This window comes from Pholcus phalangioides, unplaced genomic scaffold, assembly GCF_987345545.1.
Source record: "Pholcus phalangioides strain wild (caught in Gottingen) unplaced genomic scaffold, Ppha-v1.0 ptg000004l_1, whole genome shotgun sequence".
Classification (NCBI taxonomy): Eukaryota; Metazoa; Arthropoda; class Arachnida; order Araneae; family Pholcidae; genus Pholcus; species Pholcus phalangioides.
This window is the reverse complement of record NW_028301597.1, coordinates 21175998-21203844: the sequence shown is the minus strand read 5'-3', so window position 1 is coordinate 21203844 and position 27847 is coordinate 21175998. Positions and strand designations below refer to the sequence as shown.

The window sequence follows — 27847 nt, the reverse complement described above, 5'->3', positions numbered from 1 at the left end:
CCCAACTAAGCTATGGAAACAGATAGAATATTTCAACCTTTGGAGCATATATAAACTCCGGTTTGAGAGAGACCGGGGTTCGAATCCCCGTGGGGGCAGAAATGAATTTTCTATATTGTAATCATCATCTCCACAAATAGCCAGTCTTTCGATGAATCTTGTATTGACAAGTGGAGAGGACATTTGACTGATTAATTTTCTGTACAAAATCCTGATTTGCTAGTAACAGTCGTCGCTCTTTATCGGTGTAGTAACGTCATCTGTTGTAGAAAGAGTAGGGTGACCATACGTCCCGTATTTACCGGGACAATCCCGGTTTTTTCTGCTTTTTTGGGCGTTCCGACTTTTTAACAAAAGTGTCCCGGTTTTTACACGAAGCTTACTTGAATTTTTATTCTTCATTGAAGTCAAAGAATGAAATTATTTTACCACTCATAAATTATATTATGATAATTACAATTGTAAATAAGAATATTAATCTCTCGCATTTGTCTCGGTGAACGTTTTATTTCGTGGAATTCATTTAAATCCATTGCAATTTACAGTAATGCTTTATTTCCCTCCATTTTGATTTTTTTTAGTCATTTCACCAATATTTGGCAACTTTGTTTACTTTTGGCGTCATTTTTGGCAATAATTGGCGATGTCCCGTATTTTCCCGTATTTGAAGTCTCAATTTCCGTATTTCTTCCGAGGAAATATGGTCAGCTTAAGAAAGAGGCAAGTCAAGTTGCCACGTATGTTCATTTTGCACTCATTATTTCTGGTTGGTGTGGTGTTGCCATCTATATTTGAAATTAGTAGCTTGAAGAAAAATGCGTGTGCGAATTCAAATTTTTTGAATCTGGCGACACTTGACCCTCACTCAAATGAATTTTCACTCACTATAAGCTCTCTTGGCTGTGGCAACTCAAGTTGAAAGTTTTGTTTACATGGGGAGTTGGATACAGTGGAGCGGTTCAAACGTCTAATAATAATCGAATTAATTATATTTTGTTCAATCAAAGCCGCCGAGCTGGAGATCATGGATCACATTTATTCTGTGCTGAGGCGGATGTGCTTAAATCCGCTGACTAACTCCGAATGGTTGGTACCCCCCCCCCCCCTTTTTTTTTTTAAATCTCCATAGTAGTGTATTTGATCAATGACCAATCACGCGCAGTAAAAAAAAAAAAATCGCGTTGTTGTCGTTTGCCCATGCGATATCAGTTCTTAAAGCCGGGTTTTCCTAGGAATAGGTTTGTTGCGCAGCATGAACCGAATTATACTATTTCGCGTCGACAGAAACGTGTTACATAATCACGCTACGCGTTTGTGTTTTCCTAGCGAGGCGCATCGGATCAGGACGACTCTGTCGTCTGCATGCTCCGGTTTGAAGAGAAGGAAAAGAAAACACACAAGAGTGAAGAGAATATCGGCGAAACCGCAGCGCACGACGCATTTGATTCCCCCACAAGCAGTCGGCCAATCACGACCGACGTAAAGCGCTGTCGTCAGGTGCATTGCGCTCTGTAGGTAAACAGTCATGCTGCTTTTCTTACTGGTGAGTGGACGGCGTGTCGCGCTGGGCGAATCAAGTTGCGCGCGGCACAGGAAACCTCTGCTCTTAGGAAAACACGGCTTTAACGCTTGTTGTCAAATCTAGTTAATATTTTCAATTTCATAGGACCTATCGTCTATTGGGAGCGAATGACTGGAAATGAAGAAACAAGTTGCACACAGTTGTCTGTACTTGCGAGACTGATTCCTATTGTACAGAAAGAAAAGGGCAAGACGTCGAATAAAAAAAACAAATTAAATGACTCTACAGCAAGACACGTATGATCCCATTTGATTCGGATTTGGTCGGTCATCTGCTGCTGTCGCCGGATATATTTCAGTGGACTACAATCTACTTTCTGTACAATGTGATCAGTCTTTTGAATGCCGATAACTGTGCACGTGATGCGCTTAAGCCGGCGTTTCCTAGGAATAGTCTTTTTGCGCCGCGTGAACCGAATTAGACCATTTTGTGCCAGCAGAAACGTGTTACATAATTACGCTACGCATTTGTGTTTTCCCAGCGTGGAACATCAGATCAGGGCAACTATATTATAATATACTATAGCTCAGCTACTCTGTCGTCTGCATGCTTCGGTTTGAAGAGAAGGGAAAGAAAACACGAGTGAAGGGCGAACATCTTCGAAACAAGCGGCACACGACGCATTTGACTCCTCCAGAAGCAGTTGGCCTATTACATCCAGCATAGAGCGCTGTCATGAGGCATATTGCTGTCTGTAGGAAAACAGTCATGCTGCTTTTCTTTTTGGTGAGTGGACGGCATGTCGTGCTGGGCGAATCATGTTGCGTGCGGCACAGGAAACCTGCTCCTAGGAAAACCAGGCTTTATCGTCTCATGTCACTTCCACCCAAAGCCGCTTGAGAGTGTGACTCTTAACTCTTTAACGCCCAGATATAAAACCTGGGAGGGTTGTGAAAATATCAAGTTTTTTGTGTTCGAAGTGGACTCGTCCAAATTTCGGCCACTTTCCCTCTCCCCACCCTTTCTCCATGAGTTTCTATTCATGCCACCCTTTGCATTGACGTTCACCCTTTCATTTCAATGGATTTTTGGGATATAATCTGTATATGTATATACTGAAAACACCGCTTTCCTTACAGTATTATCTCTTTGTAAAATGCATTGAGTATCCTTAGTCCATTCTCAAGGAACATTCTAGTACATGAGCTTTTAAAATCCCATTGATAGGGCGTTGCAGTTGTCTTTTCTGTTCCCGCCTCTGACAAGAGCTTTCATCTTCTTTCCCGTTGGTGACAAAAGCCCGCCAAAACGTACCCATACCCCCTAGCTGGGCCGACTTGAGGCGGTTATGGGCATTAACCTACTTGGCCGACTTCGGGCAATCTGGGCTTTATAGAGTTAATGCAGCTTTGCTTCCAGCAGATGACCGACCAAATCCGAATCGAATGGGATCATCCACATCACACCTTATCTGCGCAGGCACAGTACGGTTGCTTACCTTTTTCCCACATCAATAACTGTTACTTTTTCTCCTTTGATCACTCTCTCTACTTTCTCGCTTGAACATGACAGGTGAAAATCTGGTAATGTCGGAAAACATAATAAGAGTTCTAGATTGAAACAGTCATGCTTTCAGACATCTTTTTTTTCAGAAAAAAAATTGCCTACACATCGCCAAAAAGGGATAATACTATGTTAAAAAATGTAAAGAAATTAACAAAAACAACATTCTTAGACTAAATAAAGGATCAAGATTAAAAATAAAACATTCTAGACTAAATAAGAGATTCAGATTAAAATTTTAGCAACCTTAGACGAGAGATGAGATTGAAACTGATAAAAACCAGGACTCTATCAAATAATACTACAGTCGGAGTAAAAAAAAAAAGCTCTGGGTTCAATAAAAACATGATTGCGGGGTTAAAACTGTAATGCCTAGTATGTAAAAAATTAATGGAAATAGAAATATGAAATGTGTACACCGTGAAAGAATCCCCACGTATATGTAATCCTGGGAACAAATTCCAAATAACAAACTGAGAAAACAGTATGTGCGATACGGAACAGATGCAGTATAATCCAAATCCTTTTGGCGACTTTTTTTTCAGCGCCAAGCATGTCTGGTGGCCCAACAAAAAGTCTCAAAGGATGTAACTGACTGCAGATGCCAAAAAAAAAAAAAAAAAAATTACCAGCATAGAAACATAAAAAAAACAGAAACCAACAATAATATTATAAATAATAGTATAAATAAATATTCTCAGTATAAAAAAAAAATAATACCTGGGCTCTTAGAAAAATGAACTGATCAGGGCATAAAAAAGTCACAGTGGGTATTCTGACTCTTTAAAATACGTAATAATAAACTAAAATAATGATATTTACAAGACTAAAATATCATTCATTCAGTATGCTGTATAATCCAGATAATATCCTAGTGACGAGACAATGACGCGTATGAAAACAAAATATTTCATATATTACGCAAAGGGATAAGACACTGTTAGCCATTAATGGATGATTCTAAAAGGGAGAACCCAGTGCCATTATGACGGCCTTGGTGACTTATGTCGCCCTTGGCGATACGGTTTATACTGCATCTGTTCCCCTTTAGTATAACAACCATTAGCAAAAAAGGAAATAGCTACCAGAAGCCGGAGGAATAATAATAACAACAATAGCTGGCAGAAAAATAAAACACCAATGGAAGAAAGTACCATCACTGATCAGGAAGAAAAGCGCCAAAAGACTATAAAGGAAATTGCCAAAAGAAGTTTGCCAAAGAAATGAGGGATTATACTATAGCTATTCCATTGCTTCTTGACTAGATCATGGCCCACCGCTCTGTCTCAATGACGAGATTTTAGCTGGTGGTCAAAGAAGACCCGGGCCATACTGGAAGCTGTGCACATGGCCCCCACAAGGTCGGGGCTGACAGGGCTCTAGCCCTGGGGCCCGGGACAGTTCTCATCATTTTTTGGCTTCTTCCCGCAATAAATTAATTATAGAAGGATAAGTAAAAAGTCTGACCAGGGTGCCCAGCAAAATATCCCAGCCTAGAGGTCCTGCTCTAGGATTTGAAGGCCATGGTTGTCATGTATGCGTTGTGAACCTAATGTGAATTTTGTTTCTTTGTAATGCATGTTATATTCGTTGGGGGTTCCGCGGGGGGGGGGGTTGTGGGTGGGGTGCATGTGTGGTGTAGCAGTAGTAGGGAGGGCCTCCAAAAAAAATGGCTCGGGGATCCATGATGTTCTTAAGTCAGCCACCTCGTTGGGCAATTTGCCTGTTGTGGCGTTGTATTTGTATTTGATGACGTAAGCATTATCCAAACCCCCCCCCCATCGATGATGACGTAATACTTGAACGGCCCCTATGCTATAAAAAATATTTTCCCAAACTTTTTGCGCCATCGTCCCCTTCTTCGAAAACTTTTTCTTCTGATTTCCCCCCCCCCCCAAATCAAGCCAACCCATGGGATCTTATATTAAACCCAAAGCTTCTATCCCAAAAGAAACCCACGTTGGAAACACTGCTTATAAAACAATAAAAGTGTTTGTATATCTATGATGTATTTCTTTCCTGTTTGTGGTATTTTAAATGTAATATATGTTTGCATTTTCATTCTAGGATGAATGATGGCAAAGCTGTTCTGTCAGTCTCAAGTCGAAACACCCTTGCTTTTACATCCATTACTGATCTCTTGGATGGAACCGCAAAGATGTGCAAAACGCATGTATATGTGGCTGATTTGAACATGCCTTGGGAAGCCTATAAGTAATTGCGAGTTTTTCCTTATCTCTAAAGGATTTACAGTTTTAATAAATAGCGCAGTTGTCTTTATGTATTGACCCATAATGGGCACTGTAGCCCAGACCAATAGCATGAAGTACTTAAGAATGTTTTTAGAGGTCTCATGTATTTGATACCCTATTTGTAATTGTCAGAATCTTCCCGGCGTATAGATACAAACGGCAATAATATAACTAGAGAAGACATTGCTACAACAGGAAGTCCTCCATCGAGGGGTCAATAGGCTAGCCCCTGGGGAGGAGACGAAAGGTACTGTGTATGAAAAAAAATCAAATTGACCCACAAAATTTTATATGGTGAAACCTTGCTACAATGATACTTGCGATACAATGATAAATCCCTCTACAACAATATTTTTCAAGTCTTGGTTTGAAATGTCAAAACTCAAAAAAGTGCTGCCTCTTGATATAACAAGTCTCATTGGCAGTAAGTAATCACATTACTGGGATGAACACAGGTAACAATCAAAAAAATTGAAGTGCGCACATCATTACATAGTGTTTAGCTCATCTGACAAAACATTAGATATGTACCACAACTACCATTAAACTCAAACTCACACCTTGAGACTTTTTAATCCCTTTGAATGAAACCGGGGCTAAAGGGCTCAATATTTTTCTTATAGACAGGGGTTTGGAAGAAGATTGAAGTGATTTGAAAGCAATGTGAAAAAAAGGGTTCCATCTTGTCTTCTAAGAATGGCATACATCCTGAGCCAAGGTGCCTACAATTCAATGAGAACCAGAGAAAACTAAATTCTATATAACGTAGTTAATGAACAATTAATGCTATAACAAGGAAGTGTTTCTTGATTTAATTAATTTCTTCGAATTCTTTGTATTTGGGACCATCTTGGCCCCTCATTCAAATATTTCCTCAATTTAGCAATCAAAACTGTCATTCCTTTTGGATTAGACTAAATTGCATGAGCAAAACTAATTGATTTTAAAACGAAAAGCTTTTGTAATACAAATGAAATTAAGATTGGAATTCTCTCATATTTCTCTTTTCCATCGTTAGAGTCTTCAGTCACAATGAAGAAATTACTTGCCTAGAATGGGATGTGAGTGCTACCAAATTACTTGTTGCTGATACTGTTGGCTGCATACAGATATGGTCGATGAAGGTTAGTATTAGGAAAAAGCTGTGCTTGTTGGTTAATTAAGCTTTATCCATGAAAATGTAGGATATAATTTTTGTCATGTTATAATCTGATTAGTTATTTATGATTTCATGGAAAAAAAGTAAAATCGTTTACCTGATATGATATTATGATATGATATAAGTTATTATAAATATTACCATCTTTATATACCACAATAAAGATGAACCAACAATAGAGGTAAATAGCAAAGAAAAACCAATCCCAGCAAGTTTCAACACCCTAAGAAAAATATATTTGTAGTGTGTTAAGACATGTTAAGATTCATGGTTCGTCTTTTGCCATTTTACCTTTATTTTTGGTTCTTTATTGTGATTTGCAATTCATTATGCTAATTTTTCCTTTGTTTGGGATCAAACCACTCCAATCAGAATTTGTGCAGATATTTTTAATGCAGACTGTTTTGAAAATCTATTTTAAAATGTATGGTTTTATGGCATAGCTATCGTGATATTTCTTGATAGGATTTCTTATTGAATGAATGGATACAGCTATCAACCGCTACATTTGCCAGTGAATACATATTATCTGTTGCCTGGTTTCATAATGGGAAGAAGGTGAGTGAGATTTATGTTACATTGAATTCACACTTAATTTTGATTTTGCAAATATCTAAATTTATTTTACTGCAATTGAGGTTTCACAAGTCATAAACTTTCTAATCAATTTCCTGCAGATTGCCATAAATGTTGATGAAAAGGATAATCACTTGTATTTGAAGAAATATTCATATGTTCGCTTTGGTCCTTCAGTTCGTCAGTTTGGTGGAAGGCCCAGTGAAGGTGTTATTGCCATCACAACTTCTGGAGTTGTAAGTTTATATATTTATTGCATCTGCTTGTTTGTCTAATAATTGTTACTGATTTGGGGTTGTAGCTGCAGTTGTGTAAGAATATCGTTTAAAGCTATTGGAATTTAAACCATTCAGATTTTCATTTATTCATTCCTCTTAAATTAGAGTGTGATCTAACATGTCATATGTTTCCTCCCCACCAGCAACTTAATAGAGCGCCTTCAAACTAATGCAGTAACCTATCTTTTTGTTTCAAAGTTTCTGTAGTCTTTTCAATGATGCTTTGTTGTCTAGCAATGGAATGTCCCACTAATAAGTAATATTTTATACAATAGTCTTTCAATTTGAAAATTATGTCTGTTGGTTTGATGCCAAACAAAATTAATATTTGTTCTTGTCCACATCTTTTTGAAATTTTAATGAGTGCTAATCATTGCCATGGATGCATCATTCTTTCAATCAAAATTCCAGCAAAAGAATTTCTGTGAGTTTTCTTGGAATTGATGTCTAAGCAAATTATCGTTACAGAGCTTCGCAGGGTCTCCATTTGTTGTGGTTAATTTTTATTTTTCCCCATTCTCCATAAAATGTATATGCCCAGTGCCAGTTTGTTTTCTAGTTTTGGCACCAATATTATAGAGTGGATCCCCTTTTAAGACATTGTTACAGAAACTATACAATAAAATGTATTTAGCGAGAAAACATTTTAAACTGTTAATGTTTCGATATGGGAAATAAAATCTGGGGACTATGGAAACGGTTTCTTAAGTGAAGCTCATTTTAAGCAGGATCCACTGGATATATTTTTTCTCTTAAAATTTTGCTGTCGAAAATTTTTAAAACAAATGCATATTCTTGCGTCAAATTCAACTCTGGTTTATAATAATTTTTTTGTTTTCAAATTAGGTTTGTGTGATGGTTTTGCATGCAGATGGTAATTTTGTCACTAGTACAGAAATTCTTGGTCACTTTCGCAACAAATTAAAAGTTGTTGATCTTTGTTATGCAAAAAGTAAGAATTATTTTCTCTTGATTGATACATAATATTTAATTGCAATTAATAAATTCAGTTTGATTACCTGCTATATTAAAAATTATAACTCACCAAACATGTGCTTATTGTGAAATTTGTGTGCAAAATATTTTGTAATTCAACATATTTTTAAGAGTATAATTTCATTTTTAATGGGTTTTAAGGAACAGAATTAATATAAATGAACTTAAAAGTTTATTGTCCATGAAAATGTTTAAAATTATAGAGACAATTTCTTCTATAGAGTTACATATTAAATTTAAAAAAATACTTTGAATTTTTCTTTTATAATAATAATGACAGAAAAAAATTTCAGAGTAAATCCCTTATATTCTACAGGTATTAAATATTTCTTAATACTGAGACAGTGAATATAATGTAAATATGTATTTTAAACTTAGGGTAAGGCTTAAAAATGTCAGTTTAATTGCCTAACCTAAAAAAAAATAGAATGAAACTCAGCCAGATATAAATGCCAGACATTTTGCATGCATTCTCTAACCACCAATCCAATTAACAAGAAAACTAATCGAATAACTCTGTGCTTTTTTATCTAACCACATTCTTTATGGTGATGTAGACGTAAAGGCCACTCTCGTGAAACAGAAAAAATAAGTGAAGTGATGGTATGAATGAAATTTCAGCCAGATTATGAACAGATTCATCTCATGTATTTTGTCATCACTAAGAAATTTGCTTCAATTTAAAGAAAATTTCAGGACAGTTTTATCAACCTTAATTGGGCTATTTTTATTGGAGAAAAAAATATTTAAGTACTGTAAGAAATTTTTTTTTCCTTCAGATGGTGATTTCTTAGTTGTGGCCACAGATGGCATGATCCAGTCTTCAGTTCATTGCTATAGAGTTGGTCTGAAAGTCAATCAAGGTATATTTTCTTTTTTTTACTCATTTTCTCTTTGTGTAATTATTAACCTCTTAACTGCCAACAAAATCCTGCACGATCTGCTCCCCAGTACCAACCTTTTTCATCCACGTGTTGTAAAGACATATATATGTGTCCTGTGGCAAATTAAAAGTATCTTCACTTTCTTGTGAATTTTTGCTGTTGTATTCAGAAACATTAATCTATCAGTGACCTAAGATTGTGGCAAAAAACATTATTATAGTATCACACTCTGATCTCTTGTAGAAGAGTTAGTGCTATCAGTAATTACTTTCAAATATATTGCGTATTTATTTTATGTTGAGCTTTGGTAATAAATAAGGTTCTTACATTTCTGTCTTAAGATTCCCCTCCTTCCTTGGTTCTGACCTTTATATTCACAATCGTACCACATTATCGCAAATATATTTTTTTTCCTCTAAATAAATTTCATCTGATAAAAATAAAAATCATAAAATAAATACTTCAATATTTCATCTTCTGTACCTTTATTGAAAATGTATAAAAGTTCAGTGTATGTCATGAAATACAATTGTACAATCAAAGTGTTATACACTGAAGAGCCAAAAAAACTGGTACACCTGCCTAATATCGTGTAGGGCCCCTGCGAACACGCAGAAGTGTCGCAACACGATGTGGCATGGACTCGACTAATGTCTGAAGTAGTGCTGGAGGTAATTGACACCATGAATCCTGCAGGGCTGTCTATAAATCCGTAGGAGTAAGAGGGGGTGGAGATCTCTTCTGAACAGCACGTTGCAAGGCATCCCAGATATGCTCAATAATGTTCATGTCTGGGGATTTTGATGTGTCTAACGTCAGAAGAGTGTTCCTGGAGCCACTTTGTAGCAATTCTGGACGTGTGGGGTGTTGCATTGTCCTGCTGAAATTGTCCAAGTCCGTCAGAATGCACAATGGACATGAATGGGTGCAGGTTGATCAGACATGATGCTTACGTACCTGTCACCTGTTAGAGTCGTATCTAGACGTATCAGGGGTCCCATATCACGCCAACTGCACACGCCCCATACCATCACAGAGCCTCCACCAGCTTGAACAGTCCCCTGTTGACATGTAGGGTCCATGGATTCATGAGGTTGTCTCCATACCAGTACACGTCCGTCAGCTCGAAGCAATTGGAACCGAGACTCGTCAGACCAGGCAACGTGTTTCCAGTCCTCAACAGTCCAATGTCGGTGTTGTCGGGCCCAGGCGAGGCGTAAAGCTTTGTGCCGTGCAGTCATCAGGGGTACACGAGTGGGCCTTCAGCTCCGAAAGCCCATATCGATGATGTTTCGTTGAATGGTTCGCACACTGACACTTGTTGATGACCCAGCATTGAAATCTGCAGCAATTTGCGGAAGGGTTGCACGTCTGTCACGTTTAATGATTCTCGTCAGTCGTCGTTGGTCCCATTCTTGCATGATCTTTTTCCGGCCGCAGCGATGCCGTAGATTTAATTTTTTACCGGATTCCCGATATTCACGGTACACTCGTGAAATGGTCGTACGTGAAAATCCAAATTTCATCTCCCATCTCTCGTGCGCCGACTATAACACCACGTTCAAACTCACTTAAATCTCGATAACCTGCCATTTTGTAGCAGCAGTAACCGATCTAACAACTATGCCAGACACTTGTTGTGTTATATAGGCGTTGCCGACCGTAGCGCCATACTCTGATTGGTTCCATATCTCTTTATTTGCATATGCATGCTTTTACCAGTTTTTTTCGCTCTTCAGTTTATATGCACACATGTGTATATATTCATAATTGCTGACAATTTATTTGTGGTCATCTATGATGAACCTTTTTTCCTAACTACCTTTTTCAGATAAATGTGTGATCAGCTGTCAGCCATTTTCTAGTTTCTACCTGAATTGTCATGTCAATTGTGCTCCTGGAGACAAGCAAAGTGAGACTTTTTTTGTCAGCAAACATTAACAATGAGAACTTGATCTATATGATAATGAATCACATATTTTTCTCAAAAATGTCAGACTTCTGTATCCACTGTATAATTTTGAAAGTGCTGCAATCAATCATACAACCCACACCGTGATCCTTGACTTCCCAAACTAATTTGCTTGTGGAAGGTACTTATATCATCAAAATTTTCTATCTGCAGAGTTTTCCTGTGTAAAATTATGAAGCTCTTGTTCATTCATTCAGCATCCCAACACTATTAATACTCTAATAAAAATCAGTTAGCATGGTATGCAGTACAGTGTATTCAATTCAAAATTGAAGAAGTATAGCTTACAAGATAAATATAGTCTGCAGTACAGTTCTACAATTGAATTTGCTCCAAGAACTTGAACTTTTCTTGTACATTTCATACTCATTAGTTGAATATTTGCTTGCAATTCGGGTTGCATATTTCAACTTATATGTTTTCTTTTCTTTTAACTTTCATTGCTTGATAGAGTAGAGACACTGTTAGATTTGGGCACCACTGAAATATTTACAATTGACTGTCTTCAGTAATGAAGGGAAAAAATAGTCATAAATTACTATAAAATTTGCAAGTGATTGAAATCTTCTGGAAGACCATGAATTATGCCATCAGGAATTAATTTTTTTCTCTTGAATCTGATCAGAATTTGTATACATTTGTATAATCAGGATTTGAAAAATTCCAGGCGCTAGGTCATCATAGCAACTAAAAAATTTGTATTGGTTTTTAAAATTTTCTATGTGATTACTAACTCAGGCAAAAGAAATATGCTTGAATCCTGAAATATTTGATTGGCACATAGATTTTTTTTCTTTTGATTAGTTGAACACCGTTTTCGATTTTGCAAAAAAAAAAGAAATTCACAGAATGCATTTGTTTTATGGGATCAAATTTTTGTTTTTGATTTATCATAATTTTGAGTGTGTGAATAATTTTTTTTTTTTGTACTCGTGTTTTGTTCTATTATAACTCATTCATATTATTATTTTATTTATATTATTTCTTAGTATACGTCAAAGTTAGTCATCTGAAATTTGTTTTACGAGAAGCAGCAGATGCTGTTGTTATTACTGCTTCAGGTATGAAGTCAAATTTTCTTTCCTTCTTTTTAAAGCTCAAGTATACTTATATGTTTATCAAAAAAATAAATAAAATAAATTTCATTATTTCCATCCAAAAAAAAGCTAATGTTCTACAAAATGTTTAAAATTTAAAAGTTATTTCTCAATATGTATGAAAAAAGTTTTCACATTTTGTTTAAATAAAGTGCATGGTGACTATGATGTTCAAAATACTTATTATGCATCAAGTAAGAAAGCCTGTTCTTTTGCTGCTTAGGTCAATCTGGAAGCACTGTAGAATTATGGGAATTAAGGGAGAAACCTGTAGTCTTCCATAAGCTCTTAAGTACAACAACACCAGAAAGCCAACCAAAAACAGTTGTACGTATCAGTCTAATAATGTGATAAAATGGTGTTTATGATAAAAGTACACTTTTTATTGTGATGTGGCCAAATTTTTATGTTAGCTGCTAATAAATTCTCTAACTTAAGCTTAATCATGGGCGGAGATATAATCAAAGGTGGAGTCTAATGATCTAATGTATATACGTATAGACATCATCATCGTGCCCCCCAGCAATAATGACCATGCCCCCTAGACTTCCAAGTCCATCTTCGCCTATGAGTTTAATCTTTTATGATCATAGTAAATTTCTTATTTGCATGTTATCATTACTTTGAATGTTGCATGAAAAAAACATTGTAATTCTGTCCTTGCTAAAAATAACTTGATTATTCTTCCCTACACTTCAAATGGTGACATTTTTGGTGTTCATGTAAATGTCAACAATTCATCATGTTCAATGATATGTCTGACTCACTTATGCAATACAGCATACAATCCACTGACAATAAAGGTGTGGGGTTACTTTCGTGAATTATTAAAGTTCACAAAAGCAACCCCACACCTGTTATAACTATATTATAACCCACACACATAGGTATCTTGCCTATCTCACTCCACAAAATATGTATTGAAAAAAAAAACTGCATTAATATAATACGCATAAGAAAACACTACGTAAAATGAACACTCAGGTGCAGCCACAGGGCCGTACAAATTGACTCATATTTACGAGCAGCTGTGTGAGAGAAAGATAAACATACTAGAGAGAATGTATGATAGTGACACAGCAGCTCTATCATACACCCACTCTCATTCCTACCACAAAAAAAGAAATTCAATAATACTGAATGCTTGTTACACGTAAATGATTATGAGGGCCACAATAGGCAATTCGAAACAAGATTTGAAGAAATATCGTTGTAAAGGTATTTATCATCGTATTGAGTATCATTGCTGTGAGGTTTCACTGCAATAATTTTTAGAGATTATGAAATTGTTTTGATGTTGCTTTTAAAGCCAATCCAAGAAAAGTTTTCGAAAAAATATGTTTTTACTGTTCATGATATTATAATTTTTTGAATATTTGAACCTTCTGATTCTGAAGAAATATTTTATTTTTAAAGGTTTGGCAACATCATTCCTCGTTCATTAACTCATCTGTTGTTGTTGCTATTGCTACACCTCGATTGTCTATTTATGATGTCAGCCCTCCTCCATCTTTCATTCTTATTGCGTACAAAGACAATGTTATAAAATGTTTCTGCAGGTAAGAAAATATTTAGATCATGTTAAAATCTTTGAGAAATGTGATAAATTAAAGAGTGAACCATTTAATTGTATGTAACTAATAAAATTAATGACTGATAAATACACTAACCATTATGTTTCCTTCCATTCAGAGAATCTCTCCAGTTAGTATGCAGTATCAATGTAAACACTGGAAATCACAGAAGAGATGAACATAGCATGTATAGCCATCAGCAAGGTATACCATTTGATTGCTTTTCCAGTATCCAGTAATTATGGTTATTCATATGGTAATTCACCACTCAAATAACTTGAAATTTATCTTTGATTTCAAAAAAACTTTGAAAGAATGAAAATCTTATTTTGTTTCATTGAATTGCCAAGCTTTGTTATAAAATATATTTTTAATACTGTATCTCATGCAGAATTATCTTTTTTTCAGAATAAGTTGTATAATAAATGTAAGGGCCTCCTCACACGGGAAGGAGGATGTACATGGATCCTACCATCCATTTATGGTCCCATTCAGTACACGCAAGCTCTAAGGAAATATTAAATATAAATATAAGGAAGTCTCTCAAAATTTTGTTATAATTTAAAAATTGAAAAAAAGAACTATTTCTTCTACAGGAAATCTATATTTTGTGCCTGGGGGGGGGGGGGGGGCACCCCCTCCTTTTGATCTGAGATAACACTGTTTTTTAAAATAAAAAGTAATCCTGTGTAAGCTATAATATGTATGTATATATATATGCAGTAGGGCTGTGTGAATCGATTAAAATTTTTAACTGATTAATCACAAAAAATGTTATCGATTAATCAAATATTTTCAAATGCTATTCATTCATAGCAACAGTAGTGTTGGTAACTATACAATATAATATTAATTGATGCTATCAAAATATATTCTATTCATTTCACACATCTATCCACTGAATGGATGTAAATAAATGTAGAAATAGATTGAGATCGTCCATAGATTATCATCAATTTGAAACTATTTAATACCGTACCCTTGTGCGAGAAACATGAATGTGTAAGCTTCTAGTACTTGGAAAATGACTTTTGAATGTTACTGTATGAAAGTTGTTCTCCTAAAATCATTTGTAAAATGTGTTTCAATAGGGAACAAATAAGGGAACAATAGTATAACACAAAACTATACTGTCCCAAGTTAGGGTACCCGTGCCTAACTTAGGACAAACTTCCCCCCCCCCACCCCTGCTTTTTTTGGTATAAAGTGCCTAGACACCTTAGAATGTGAGTACTTTTTTTTAAATTTTAACCTTTCATTGAGGGGTGGATTTTTCAGTGCACAGTTCAAAACTGTCCCAAGTATGGGCACTTGACTGTGTATGTAGTTTTCTATGTTTAAAAATAATAATTAGTAGTAATTGTTCTGATAAAATAATTTTGAAATTTACATACTGATTTAAATGTGTTTTTTTCCATGTATAGCTACCAAGCATTACTTCCCAGGTGTGCCTATCAGTGACATGCAGTTGACATGGACAGGGTGTACATTGATAGCCATAGACTCTTTGTCACAAATATTTTTATACCGTCTGTCGCCAATTACTGACCCTGGTGAGTTGATTCAAATCATCTGTGAAACCCTTCGATTTGGATTTTCTTGTGACAACACTTATCGCAATATCCTTAGTTTTTTTTTTTTTTTTAAGTTCAAAATATTAGTTGTAATTCCCCTTTCTTGTTATAATTTTAGGAGGTCCAATGAGTGCTACCTATGCAATAACAATGCTGGAGTACTGTCTCATGACTGGTACTGATTGGTGGGATGTTGTTTTGAGTTTACGCCCAGGTAACTTTTTTTCTCATCCTTAATAACATCCTCATGAGAAAAATGTTTGTTTATAGCTGCTTGAATGAAAAATGTATCAGCTCATATACTTTTTTAGTTTCACTATAATTTTTATGTCTTATGGAAAGATGCTGTATCACAGTGATGTAAGTACTCTGGAATGAATAGCATTGTCACATAAATAAAGTCTGCAATCTAGAATGGATATTTCAGAAAAACCATAGCAAATAAGCAGTGTATTAAACATCATTATAGTGCAACAAAATTTTCTGAATTAAGCAGTCAAGATTTTTTTCTATACTTCAGTTTAATTATTTTTTAAAATATTTTACAAATTTAGGTTTGATCGAAAGCATCTGTGAAAAATTGACAGAGTCATTCAACAGGCAGCCCTCATCTGCGCAACAGTATTACTTATGTAGATTTCTTGCATTGAAAGGTTCTTTATATAGGTAAATTCATATGAATCGAAACCAGATAAAAAGAACATTTTATCTGCAATTTCTTGGTTTTTTCATCTTGTCTCATCTTTTCTGTCAATTTTGCTCTGTGTAAATCAAACCTACATATTGCAGATTTCCCAAAATCTAGCATTTAAAAGCTCTGAAAAAGTTTTAAACATTTTTGACATTGATCAGTACTGTTTTAAGGTTTAAAGTTTTAAGAAGGACTTCCCGTCATACTAGTAATTTCAATTATTAACTTATTTATTTTAAAAAACATCTTAGCTTTTATAATGTAATGTAATTTCATAATAAATAGAGATGTAATATATATACACGAAACAATTGTAAATCAAATTCAAAAACAATAATAAGCTATAGAGATTTTTTTTTCTTGTAATGTTTAGGTGCCTGAGCAATGGTCAAGCAAAAGCTGGTGACTGTCATGCTCAGCTTATGCTGAATGCAGTGGCTGCAGCTATGAAAGGATTGTTGAGACCCAGGGACCTTTCTTCACATGATAAAGGGCCTGCAGAGAATTTGACAGGTCTATATTGAGATTTTTATTGTTCTTCAATAGATAGAAAGGATTGATTAAATTCAATTTATTTCTAAAAATGATCATTATTGCTCTTTCTTATTCTACTAAGTGCAAAAAATTTATTTTGTAAGCAGATCTATATAGCACATTGTTTCCCAAACTTTTTGATCCATCGCCTCCTTCTTAAAAAAAACAAACATTTCTTGTCATCGCCCCTCAACCCTCACCAACCCATAGGATCCAATACTAAATCTAATGCTTCTACTGCCCCCTGGACTTTTCCATCGTCAACTTTGTGAAACACTGATATAGCGGTTCTTTCCAATTGCTTTAAAAAAATTTTATGGATTCACTGGTTGTGTTTTTTTTCTTCTTTTTTTCATATATTCTATTCTACATGATATTTTTCTGAATACCAAAATCTATTCACCTAATTTAAAATTTGATACAGAATTTTTCTATTTATTTTCTTGTCCACCTATTTACAAAATGCATAAAAAGTGTCAAGAACCAGTTAATTAGTGAGTGAAAATTTTAAAAAAATCAATGCAGCTCTTTTAATATTTCTGTTTTTAAAAGTTGCTATAATAAATTTAATAATTTTTAATTTATTGATAAATCAAATATAATTATTTTTCTATCAGCGATTCTCACAAGCAAAGGAACTGAAACCATTATCAATATGGACAAAGTATTGCTCCACATAGAGAACAAAGAGTTTACTGTTGAACCAGCCATTCTTCAGTCCTTGCAGCATTTGACGCAATGGGTAGCAGATTGTGCTATTTATCTGTTGGCTTCACTTCCGCAGCAGTTTCAGAACCACATCAGATTTCCTGGGGTGAGTTTTCCATTGAAAATTTCATTTTTTTGCATTTGTAGTTCTCAAAGCATGTATCATGACCCCAAGAGCATTGTTGGAAATATAATGCATTTACACTTGCTTTCTCGTTGCTTGAAAATGTGTTGGCCGTGACTTATGCGCCACTTTCAGTTCCAATTTGAAAAAGATAGCAGCACTTTGAGAGCATAACAGGCTTACTTCAAACAATCATAAAAATTTTAAGGATTTACATGTATAGATATGTACACTTTCCAGCATGTACCAATTCATTTGAAATTCTTTAGAAAATGTTTACTAGACATATATACGTATTGGTGGCAATAGCATTTATGAAAAAAAAATTATAAGTTAGATCTATTTCAATGGAAATGCTTTCAACAAAGAAAAATTTGGGATTAATTGATAAAATCAGAAATTTTAGATTAGTAGCTTTGGAAAAATCACAAATTTGACTTAGGAAGTGGTTCATGAAGTGGGCATCTGTAGTAGCATCAAACTTTTTAAAAGAGTCAAACTTATCTAAGGGTATTGATGTGTGCCTTCTCGGTAGTGAGAAGCCAGAGCTTATCAGATTCACTCAATAATTATTCCATGCAAGTATCACACACTGGTGTGAAAAATTTATAGAGAATGTACATATACATATTGCAGTTTCTGTTTTTTCTACCTCCATAAGATGGCACTGCTGCAACTTTGAATTAAACTTGGTTGTGTTGCATACAAATTATGGACTTATTAGGCCTGCCCTGTGTAATGTTATACTGCACTCTTCATCTTATTTTGTGCAAAAAGAAATGTACAGGTTGTCTCAGCACCTAGTTTACAAACTTCTAGAGATGTAGGGTGTACCCAGGTAACTCAGAATCCCATGTAATGCAGGGTCGTAAATGCTTTCCTGATGTGTTAGATGATGTTATATGGGAGCAGTGGTTCTGAGCATTTGGTGCATTATCCTGTTCGATCACCAGATCTATCATGCCTTGATTATTTCTTCTGGAGTCCCCCAGACTGGAGGTATATCAAAACATTGGTGTTTGAAACCTTGATTGTCAGCACTGAGGAACTTGTTGCCTGCATTTTAGGGAAGTCCTAGAAATGCCCAGAATCTCCCAGAATGTTCGAAATTCAATGTGCCTTAGACTTGCATTACAGCTTTCTTTACCTCACACAAACTCTGGTCATATATCACCATATGGCAGTTTCCAACCAATAGAGTTGAGTAGGAAATGAAGGTGCCATCTATCGGTGAACGCCCCAATCATGGTAGGTAAAGAACTTGTTCCTGATGTTCTTCCCCAGATTCAAACTTGTGGACCTTGATGGTAACCTTCGTGGTGGAAGACGTGTATCTCACTAGTGCGCCAACTGCATTACAGCTTGTGGATGACACTTTGAATACTTTTGACCTCTGTTACTTTTTCAATAAACATTTATTATTAAAGCATGTGTTCACTTACACAGTGTCCTTTCACTTCTGGTGTTTTCTGTGTACCCTACTGCCTCAGGGAAGCATTTCCACCGTTCATTGCTATATGATTCCAAGTCTTTTAGGCATACCCTACCCCTCCTAGAAGTTTGTAAACCTGGTGCTGAGACACCTTATATGTAGTAATAGCAGCAGGAGCAGCAATGTAAATTTAGACTTATTTCTCTCACCACTTATATCCCCCCTTCTCCACTGATGTAAAAGTCAAGAAGAGTTGTTTCAAAAGGATGTGAAAATAAATTTGATTTCTTTCATTATTCTTTAGGGTGGCTTAATTTATGATGCAAAAGCTATCAATACTATTAGAGAACTTCTCGTCATAATCAGGATATGGAGTCTACTTAATGAGAGTTGCCTTCCTATTTTCACCAAAATGTCAGGTAATGTTTCTTTTTATAGTTTGTATTTCTATAAGCATGTCATATGTGAAAAACTTTAAAATATGTGCATAATAAGTATTGAGTTGTTAAGACAGAGAACTTGCAATTTTTATAATAAGAACATACAATTTTTTATTCCAAAATTGCTTCAAATTAGTGCTATGGAATATTTCATTGTTTAATAAATGAAAAAAATACAGAATATAAAAATCAAGTTAATCAGACTCTGTTTATTGTTTTTTTTATTTCTTTGTGATTGCATGTAAACAATACATACATGAGTTTTGATCTCATATTCATTTTAAATTATTTGGCCACTGTTGGGAACGCCTAACATTTACGAGGTGGAGCTCATGTTAACTCTCGTTTCTCTTTTTTTTACCCCTCTGAGAAAAGTGTGTGTATGACAATGATCTGTTTGCAATATTTTTCTCTTATTTAAAACTGCTGCTTATTGATACTTTTTTTTACTTTCCAGAAAACTTGGATATTCTTTCACTTTTGTTCAAGCTTTTGACTAGAGTATTACTAACTCATGGAACTGAACCTGATGATGCTCTCTTGGGTATGAACGTTGTATTTTCATTATTTTCTCTGGAGATTTAATATAAGGATTGTTTTTTTAATAGTGCCAATAGTTTTTATGTAGTATGTTCACATACTCACGCACGCACGGTCATGCGTGCACGCGTACACACATTGTCTTAAGAGCATCATAGGCCCCTCTGTCAAAGTGGATTTTCTGAGGCTCCCTACCTGGCTAGAAATGCCTACCTTCCAATCAACATGCTTACTCTTGAAAATTTGAACTAGATCTCATTTTTAGGAGGCCTTTGGCCAGGCCCAGGTGGACCCATGCATTAGGATGGCACTGCATAGAGTATTCATACAGAATCAGCACATAGTTGGATAAAAATTGGGCCACAAAATTGTATGTCTCCCCACAGAGAGGAGGCAGACCTTCAGCATGATATTTACATAAACATGGAAGTCTTTATATGTGTTTGACTATGTTCATTTCACCTCTGATTCTTTTCATTTTCACTATTTCATCATCAGTAACTGAACTTATACTACAGTGATCCTGTTTATAACGATGTTCAAAATGCCATAATAAAAAAACGTTGTAAGCAGGAAAACGTTTTAAACAGGAAGTTTCAATGCAAATTAGTTAGAGTTCGGACTACAAAAATAAGTCATAGTAAGAGCAGGAAAACGTTCCAAGTGTGAATGTTACAAGCGGGATTGACTGTATATGTTCTTGATTGATCAGTAGAAACTAATGCGTTCTTGATTGATATTTTCTTTTTTACTTGATCCATATTATGAGAAATAAGTTTCTTTGAAAGTACTTCAAACGTGTGAAAAATTCATTTAAGAACCTAATCTTCTTAATGTTAATTTGATTCTTTTCTTTTCTCTAGGTTTATTTTTTTCTTTCTAGCACTTCAGAAATTTTTCCATTTCTCTGTTTTCAAACTTTTAATTAATAAAACTTTATTTAAGAATAATTTTTTAAACTTTCGTATTTGCTTTCAGATGAATGCAGTGTCCTTCCAAATCAAGTCCTCATCCCCACAATTGAGCTTGGAACACAGTCACATGGTGATCAAATGTTCTTATTTCATAATTGTGTAGAGCAGGGGTTCTCAAACTGTGTGCCTCTAACCTTTGTCAGGGGTGCCACAGAGCGGTAACCCTGAGAAAGGTTTTTCAAAAATATTCTTTGTTAAACACAGTTCTGGGGAGCCGGCGGAGCTCACGAATAAGCATTGAATAAGGAAAAGGGGGATGCCTCAGATGGAAAAGTTTGAGAACCCCTGGTGTAGAGGACACATTTTATGTGATCAAATTTTTGGAATTCCATCAGGGATTTCAATAAATATGTGAAAATTTTGAGAGGAGAATATGCTTACCTCTTGTCATATTGCTCATGTCAGGAACATGGACAACATATGCTGAAGCTGCCCCCCCCCCCAAATAATTAATATGTAGTGTTATAATATGATTAAACACTTTGTTCCAGACCCTAATATTTAGTTTAATTTGTTATAACTATTCTAATAAAAGGCGTAAAACATCTGATTGCATGTTATAATCTCTAACTTCCATATTTGAAGTTTTCACTATCTTAAAGTAATTTTGATCTCCCCTGTAATTTTTTCTGTAGATCAACATTCTATTGCTAGCATTTTTTATGATTTGGAGTGATATGAGAGAAAACCAGTTACAAGAAGTATCAAAATTTGATGGTAGTTAGTTGTGGAGAAGCTGATGAGTAGGGCTAGAATTTTTATGACCTAAAAACGATAGAAAATGTTCTATAAAAAATACATTTATGCCCTAAAAAAACTGAAAATATGCTCAAAAACATAAGGTTTACCTTATAAAGTAAGAAAAATACCAAAATTTTCCTTTGTATTTCCAGTAACATTAATTCTAGTAAAATAAGGTGAAAAAAATGATAAATAATAAAATTCAATCAATACTATTTTAAAAAATTAGTTATTGGTTGGGCTGAAGTACTTCAGTTTACTAACGTTTACATGTATATCACAGAATCAGTAAGTCACACAAGCAGACTCAATAGGGGCGGGGGGAATCTTAGGATGAACCTTCATGCCCTCCCCCCACCTCCAATCAGCTCTTTCCTTGTTAGAAAACTGAAGGATATGAAAATATTGAGGACTTGTGGCGCCTGCCCAGAATCAATTGGATGAGAAATCAATTTACAGCCACACTATAGTTGATAAGGAAGAGGACAGTGGGAAAGGACATTGAGAACAAGATAAGTTTGCAACAACTCCCCCTAAACATTTCATCTCCAGCTTGAAGAAAGGGAAGACGAAATTGGTATGGAAGGATGTCCATGGGATGAGTGTCCTGAACACCAAGATAAACCCCCTCTTTTATCTCATGTGTACGAGTCTTTCATTGGGAAATAGAGATTGCTGGGGGAAAAAACACTTTTCATTAAAAAAACTGAAATATGCAAAAAAAAAAAAAAAAAATGCTAGAAAAAAAATATGCCTTAAAATGACTGAAACTCATGAAAAAATGCTGCTCTACTGCATAAAAATATAGAAATATGCAAAATCATAAAATAATGTTTTTTTTTTTTTTTTTTTTTTTTTTGCTGTAGATAATGTTTTTTAACCTCTGAGGGTTTGGCCCTGATTTCAATGATAACCCACAAACAAACATAATCCTTGACATCAGGGCTGACCTCCATGAGGTTAAAAAAAAAAAGAATATCGAAAGGAAGAAAAGTGCCCTCACATTTGTTAGCACTGGATATGAAAGGATATATATATCCTTGGAATGAGGAATGGAAAGAGATAATTTACATCTTAGGCTGAGAAGAAGGGTTTATTGCATCTTACTGTTGCGCTCATTGATTCTTTTCTCTTCATAAAAAGCCTAAAAACTTTTTTTTTTCTCTCATATGTTCTGATATACTATTACAATACTAGTATGCATAATAATAAAAATGATGTGTTATGTTCATTTGCTGCTCTTTGTTCTAGGTGTTGCCAGTCCTGCCCTATTCCTCAATTCTCTTCCACTCCAGTTTGAATATCATAATCAACCAGAATTCTTGAAATATGCATACAAAATTCACACCATAGAAGGAACGATACCTCAGAGTCATAAAGTTGATATAGTACGGCATGTCAGTCTTGGCTGCAGCCCAGCAATTGTCAGGCAGTGCACTAGGTACGTTGGAAAAAATACCTTGTGTGTACATCATTATATTCTTCGTCTAATGTGTATAAATTTTATACCTGGTATCTACAAATGATTGGAGAATTTTTTTAATTTTTTATGATATAATATTACAGTAGATTGTAAGTGATGTTACAAGACAAATATGTCTTTGGAATGCTATTTAGTTTTTGCTTGTGGCCTAAAAAATAGTGCAATGGTTGTGTTATAGTCAGCCAGAAATATGAGGAAATCACTTCATACTGCAGTTAAAACCAACAGTGTCCTAGGCAGTAGTTATCTACTAACAGGATGGTGCTCCATAATTCATTTTTACCACAATGTTTTGTTAATTTTAGACCACCAAAAAGTGATGGATTGGGTCAAGCTAGCAAAGCCGTCGTAGGAGCATCCTGGGTTTTGAAGAAAAGTGATTTTTTGAATCCTCCTACCTGGCGAGACATATTTATTTTTGAAAATTTTAACCATATCTCCTTTTTACAAGGGCCCCTCTGAACTTGAGGCCCAGGTCAGCCCATGCATTAAGATGCCACTGCAAGCTAGGAATGCTGATCACCAATTCCTAACCCTATCAACCCTTATAAAACTTTTTGATCTTTTTAACTAAAATTTTGCCGTGAAACACTCTAATCCTTTGTCGACGCCTAGTATTACTTCTTCAGATGTTTTGAACCAAATCTTGTTTTCAAGTAAATGTAACCTACATACACAGAAATTACAAACGAATAAGGCAAATATACAAAAAATTCAAAATTCCTAATGCATTTTTGACACACTGTTGGTGTCATCTTCAGAGGAAAAATATATAACCACTAATCATGTGCTGGCTGAGAATCCCACTTGGATTAGATACCAAATCGTAACCCTCGGTTGTTCAGTGGAAACAAGTATGTCTGTTCACATCAAACATTGTGGTCAGAATGAAGCTGAGAGCCTGTGCTTAAGTTTAATTCAACACCCTGATTAGCCGCTTACGAAATAGAGCTACCCGATTGGTCTATGTCAGAACCATAGCCAGAAATTTATTTCGGAGGGAACCGAAGTAATAGAACAATAGAGTTATTCCACAAAAATCAGTAATTTTTCAACATTTCGGAGGGGTCGAATTCCCCTCTCGCTTAAGCCTTGGCCTATGTATATGTTGCTGACATATACCTTATTTCTCACTTTTCAGGTGTTGTTCATGTTCAATGTTGAAAACTGCTGGAAGATCTGCTGCAAATCGTGCATGGGATCAGCGATGGACTAGATTCTGTCCGTGTGGTGGTCAGTGGCGACTTCATTTGTCTAAAAAATATGGGTCTTGATATTAGTGTTGTCATTTAAGAATGTACATTGTAAATAAATCATCAGTTTTACACATATATCTGTCTTTAAACACTCTAATGGGACATTATTTTTATAGAATGTTATCCTTAAAATGATGGTATTAAAAAAAACATCATTGGGAAAAAACAGATGTCAAAAAAGGCATCTTTTATCTGTAAAAATGCAATTTATGTAAGTAAATAATAGTTCCTCGAGTATGTTAGAAGAAAAAGAAATTATTCCTTTGAAAAAAAAGATTGTTGACAGGGATACATAACTTTAGAGGTGTCGGAAGTGCTTTAAACTTGTGGGTGTTCAACTTGATCTTTAGATGGGGAATTTTGTTTTTTAATTAATTGTGGGGATGCTCATACCGATGCTACAAAATATTGTGGGTGCTAGAGCACCCCAGCTCCGACGTTACTGCACAATCTCCAGTCCCCAAGCCAAATTTGCACCTCCTAGAGAAGAAGCACCTCTATCTCTAGGAGGTGCTGTCCAAACGCGACCCGAAAGAAAAGTATCAATACACACGTATCTGTGTAAAAAATACAGTGCAAAAAAACCGGATCCCCCGCGGAATATACGGTACATCATCGATTATCTCTAAAAAAAAACATTTCTAAAGGTAAGCTATGTTGCCGTTCATCACTGAAAAATTGCCAATGGGGGGGAAGGAAGCAATTTCCATCAAGGTGGGAAAAAATGTAATTCATGGAATAAGCCGATAAAGTGAAAAAATGCAACCAACCCCCTTTTCCCTAGTCGAGTCATGGAGCTGTTATACAAAACACACTTTCAGAACACAACTCTATTCGGGAAAGGCATTTCAGACAGATCGAGATAAGCAATTTGCTGGACCGTCGCTGCAAAACAGCCCCGGCCGTATTCATTGAAGTCTATCTTTTGGGTAATCTTCGGACGTGCCTTCAAATGAAACACGAAGCTCCAAGAAATAACGCATGCAGGTAAGGAGATAACGGATCTCGATCCAAGGAAAGATACCATAGTTTGTTATGAATACTAGAAATAAAAGCAACATCAATACAGACCAATGGCTTGTAAGAACACTACTATTCCTATGAAGAATGAATGGAGACTAAACACACACATGGAGCACGTCCAGCGTTAAACATGTGTACAGTATATAGTTTTCCCCCCTTCCGTACGTATCATTAGAACAACGGACAAACATTTCTTCCATATTATCGACCTGGAGTCTAGGAATTTCTCGGGGAAAAAGAGATAAAAACGAAAGAAAAAGGGCGAAAAATGTGTTGATATCTGAGATCGCTGCTTTTCGTTGAGATTGTAAGCAAGGTTCATTAGCGTTATTCTCTGAGAATCAGTTGCAGGTCAGGGTCTTTAACAGACGCGGGTCTCGTTTAGCCAAAGATTTATTTATTCTCTGAGAGAGCGGAATCGAAAATTCAGAAAATGATAACCATGTAAATTCAGAATGAATGGAAGGAATAATTTGAGAATTGGTGAAATTCAGAATGAAAGAAATTTTTCCAGAATTGATGAAAATTCAGAATGAAAGAAATTTTTCCAGAATTGATGAAAATTCAGAATAAATGGAAGAAATACTTTTAGAATATTGGTGAAAATTTTTGTAATAAATGAAAAAAATAGTTTCAGAAAATTGATGAAAGCTCAGAATCAGAATTAATGAAAATTTAGAATAGTAAATGAAAGTAAATAGTTAAGAATTGATGAAAATTCAGAGTGGCTGAGACCATTTATGCCCCACTCCAATAAATTTCGTAAAAGGGGCTAAGCCCCCCTCCAAAAATTTCTCAAGAAACAATGCAATTCACCTTCCTCCTGCGTACGCGCTTGAGTCCCGTATATACGGGACGACCATCAATTTTCAGCCCCTTCAATGTTTTCTTCACGTCAGCGCCTCTGAATCCAGATTGGTGCAAATTCAGAATCATTTCTTTCTAGATGAAAATGCAGATTTCCAGCATTGATGAATGTTCCGGATTTGTGAAAGAAAGATTATTGTTACTGTAAATGTGCCCCCCCCCCAAAACACGGGGCCCGGTGCGACCGCACCTGTCGCACACCCCTAAGAGCGGCTCTGTTGCAGCCACCACTTAATGTCGTTATAGTTGACGTGCCTTTACAACTGAGTTGGCTGTATTTTCCAATTCAGAAAACTAATAACAATATTCAGTTACTTGTGCGCATATCGTTTTTGTATCGTCCAATAGCATCCTCCATAATGGTTTTACTCCTCCCACTACTACAGAATATTATTTCGTATTATAAAAGGAGGGGAAAAAAACATGTATAAGAGCTGCCAGGCCTTTTTTAAGCCGATGTAATAGTCTTGAGCAGTGATTCCTAACGTGGGCGATGGAAAGTTCGAGGGGGGGGGGGGGGGGCGGTAGAAGCTACGGGTATAGGATCCTATGGGTTAGATTGCGTTGGGGGGCGATGGGAGAAAAAAAATTTCTCAAGAAGGGGGCGATGGGAGAAAAAAATTTCTCAAGAAGGGAACGATGGGACAAAAAAGGTTGGGAACCTATGGTCTTGAGGATGGATCTCGTCGTGATCGTGACTAAGTGAAATAGAGCTCCAGATCAATTAATAATTTAAGATCTACATCTTCATCTTTTCACTACTGACGTGATTCTTTGGATCTCGTCGCAAGAAACATTTCTTTCATTCCAAGTGGCAAAAATGTAATTGAATGCCTTGGAATCGAATCTCCATAATAAGCATGCGCGTCTTCACGAGCTGCAGGGCCGTAGCCAGAAATTTATTCGGACGACGGAAATTGGTATTTTGGCTGTTGGAGGAAGTGCGCCGTCTTAACGCATGGGCCCACCCGACAGCCCATCCCCCTCAAAAGAGAAGAGGCACAAAAACGAGGAGTAGAATTTTTCGAGAATTTTCCAGGTAGGGCCTCAGAAAAATCACTTAGCCCAGGGGGGCCCATGATGCTCTTAAGACGGCTGGGGGGGGGGGGGGTTGATTGATAATGCATCAAACTTGATTAAATCGTGATTCCAGTAATTTTATCATCTTTCGGGAGCAGGTCCCTTACTATATCGGGAGCTTTAGCCTTATACTATAATATTTTCGCCACCCCCTCCAATTTGAACAGAGATCGGGAGAGGGAAGTTGGCGTTTTAAAAGAAACAGATATATAATTATACAACGCTCGGAATAATTGAGATGACCATACGTCCCGTATTTAATGGGACATTCCTGTATTTTCACGTAATATTGGCCATCTCGATTTTTTGTGAAAACGTCCCGTTTTCTCGCGTATTTTCAACATAGCCTACATGAACTTTTATTAATCATTGAAATTAATTTCCAACTCATAAATTATATTATGACAATTGCAACAATAAGTCAGAATATTCATCTCACATATTACGTTATGTTAAACGTTTTTATTTCGCTAAACGAATTCATTTTCCTCCACCCCATAGCACCGG

At 35.7% G+C, this 27847-nt stretch overlaps 1 protein-coding gene across 1 annotated transcript; it reads left to right on the top strand.

Moving 5' to 3' along the window:
• Positions 1-905: 905 nt before the first annotated feature.
• Positions 906-24443, top strand: MED16 (mediator complex subunit 16). Its single transcript, XM_089231095.1, has 22 exons — positions 906-1086; positions 5153-5299; positions 6356-6461; positions 6962-7054; positions 7174-7308; positions 8197-8302; positions 9126-9209; positions 11062-11142; positions 12192-12263; positions 12523-12626; positions 13716-13858; positions 13992-14077; positions 15298-15426; positions 15566-15661; positions 16002-16113; positions 16512-16651; positions 17290-17486; positions 19241-19355; positions 19834-19920; positions 20895-20960; positions 22883-23072; positions 24256-24443. The coding sequence occupies exons 1-22, from the start codon at positions 1025-1027 to the stop codon at positions 24386-24388; spliced, it is 2484 nt and encodes an 827-aa protein (XP_089087221.1). The 5' UTR covers positions 906-1024; the 3' UTR covers positions 24389-24443.
• Positions 24444-27847: the final 3404 nt, after the last annotated feature.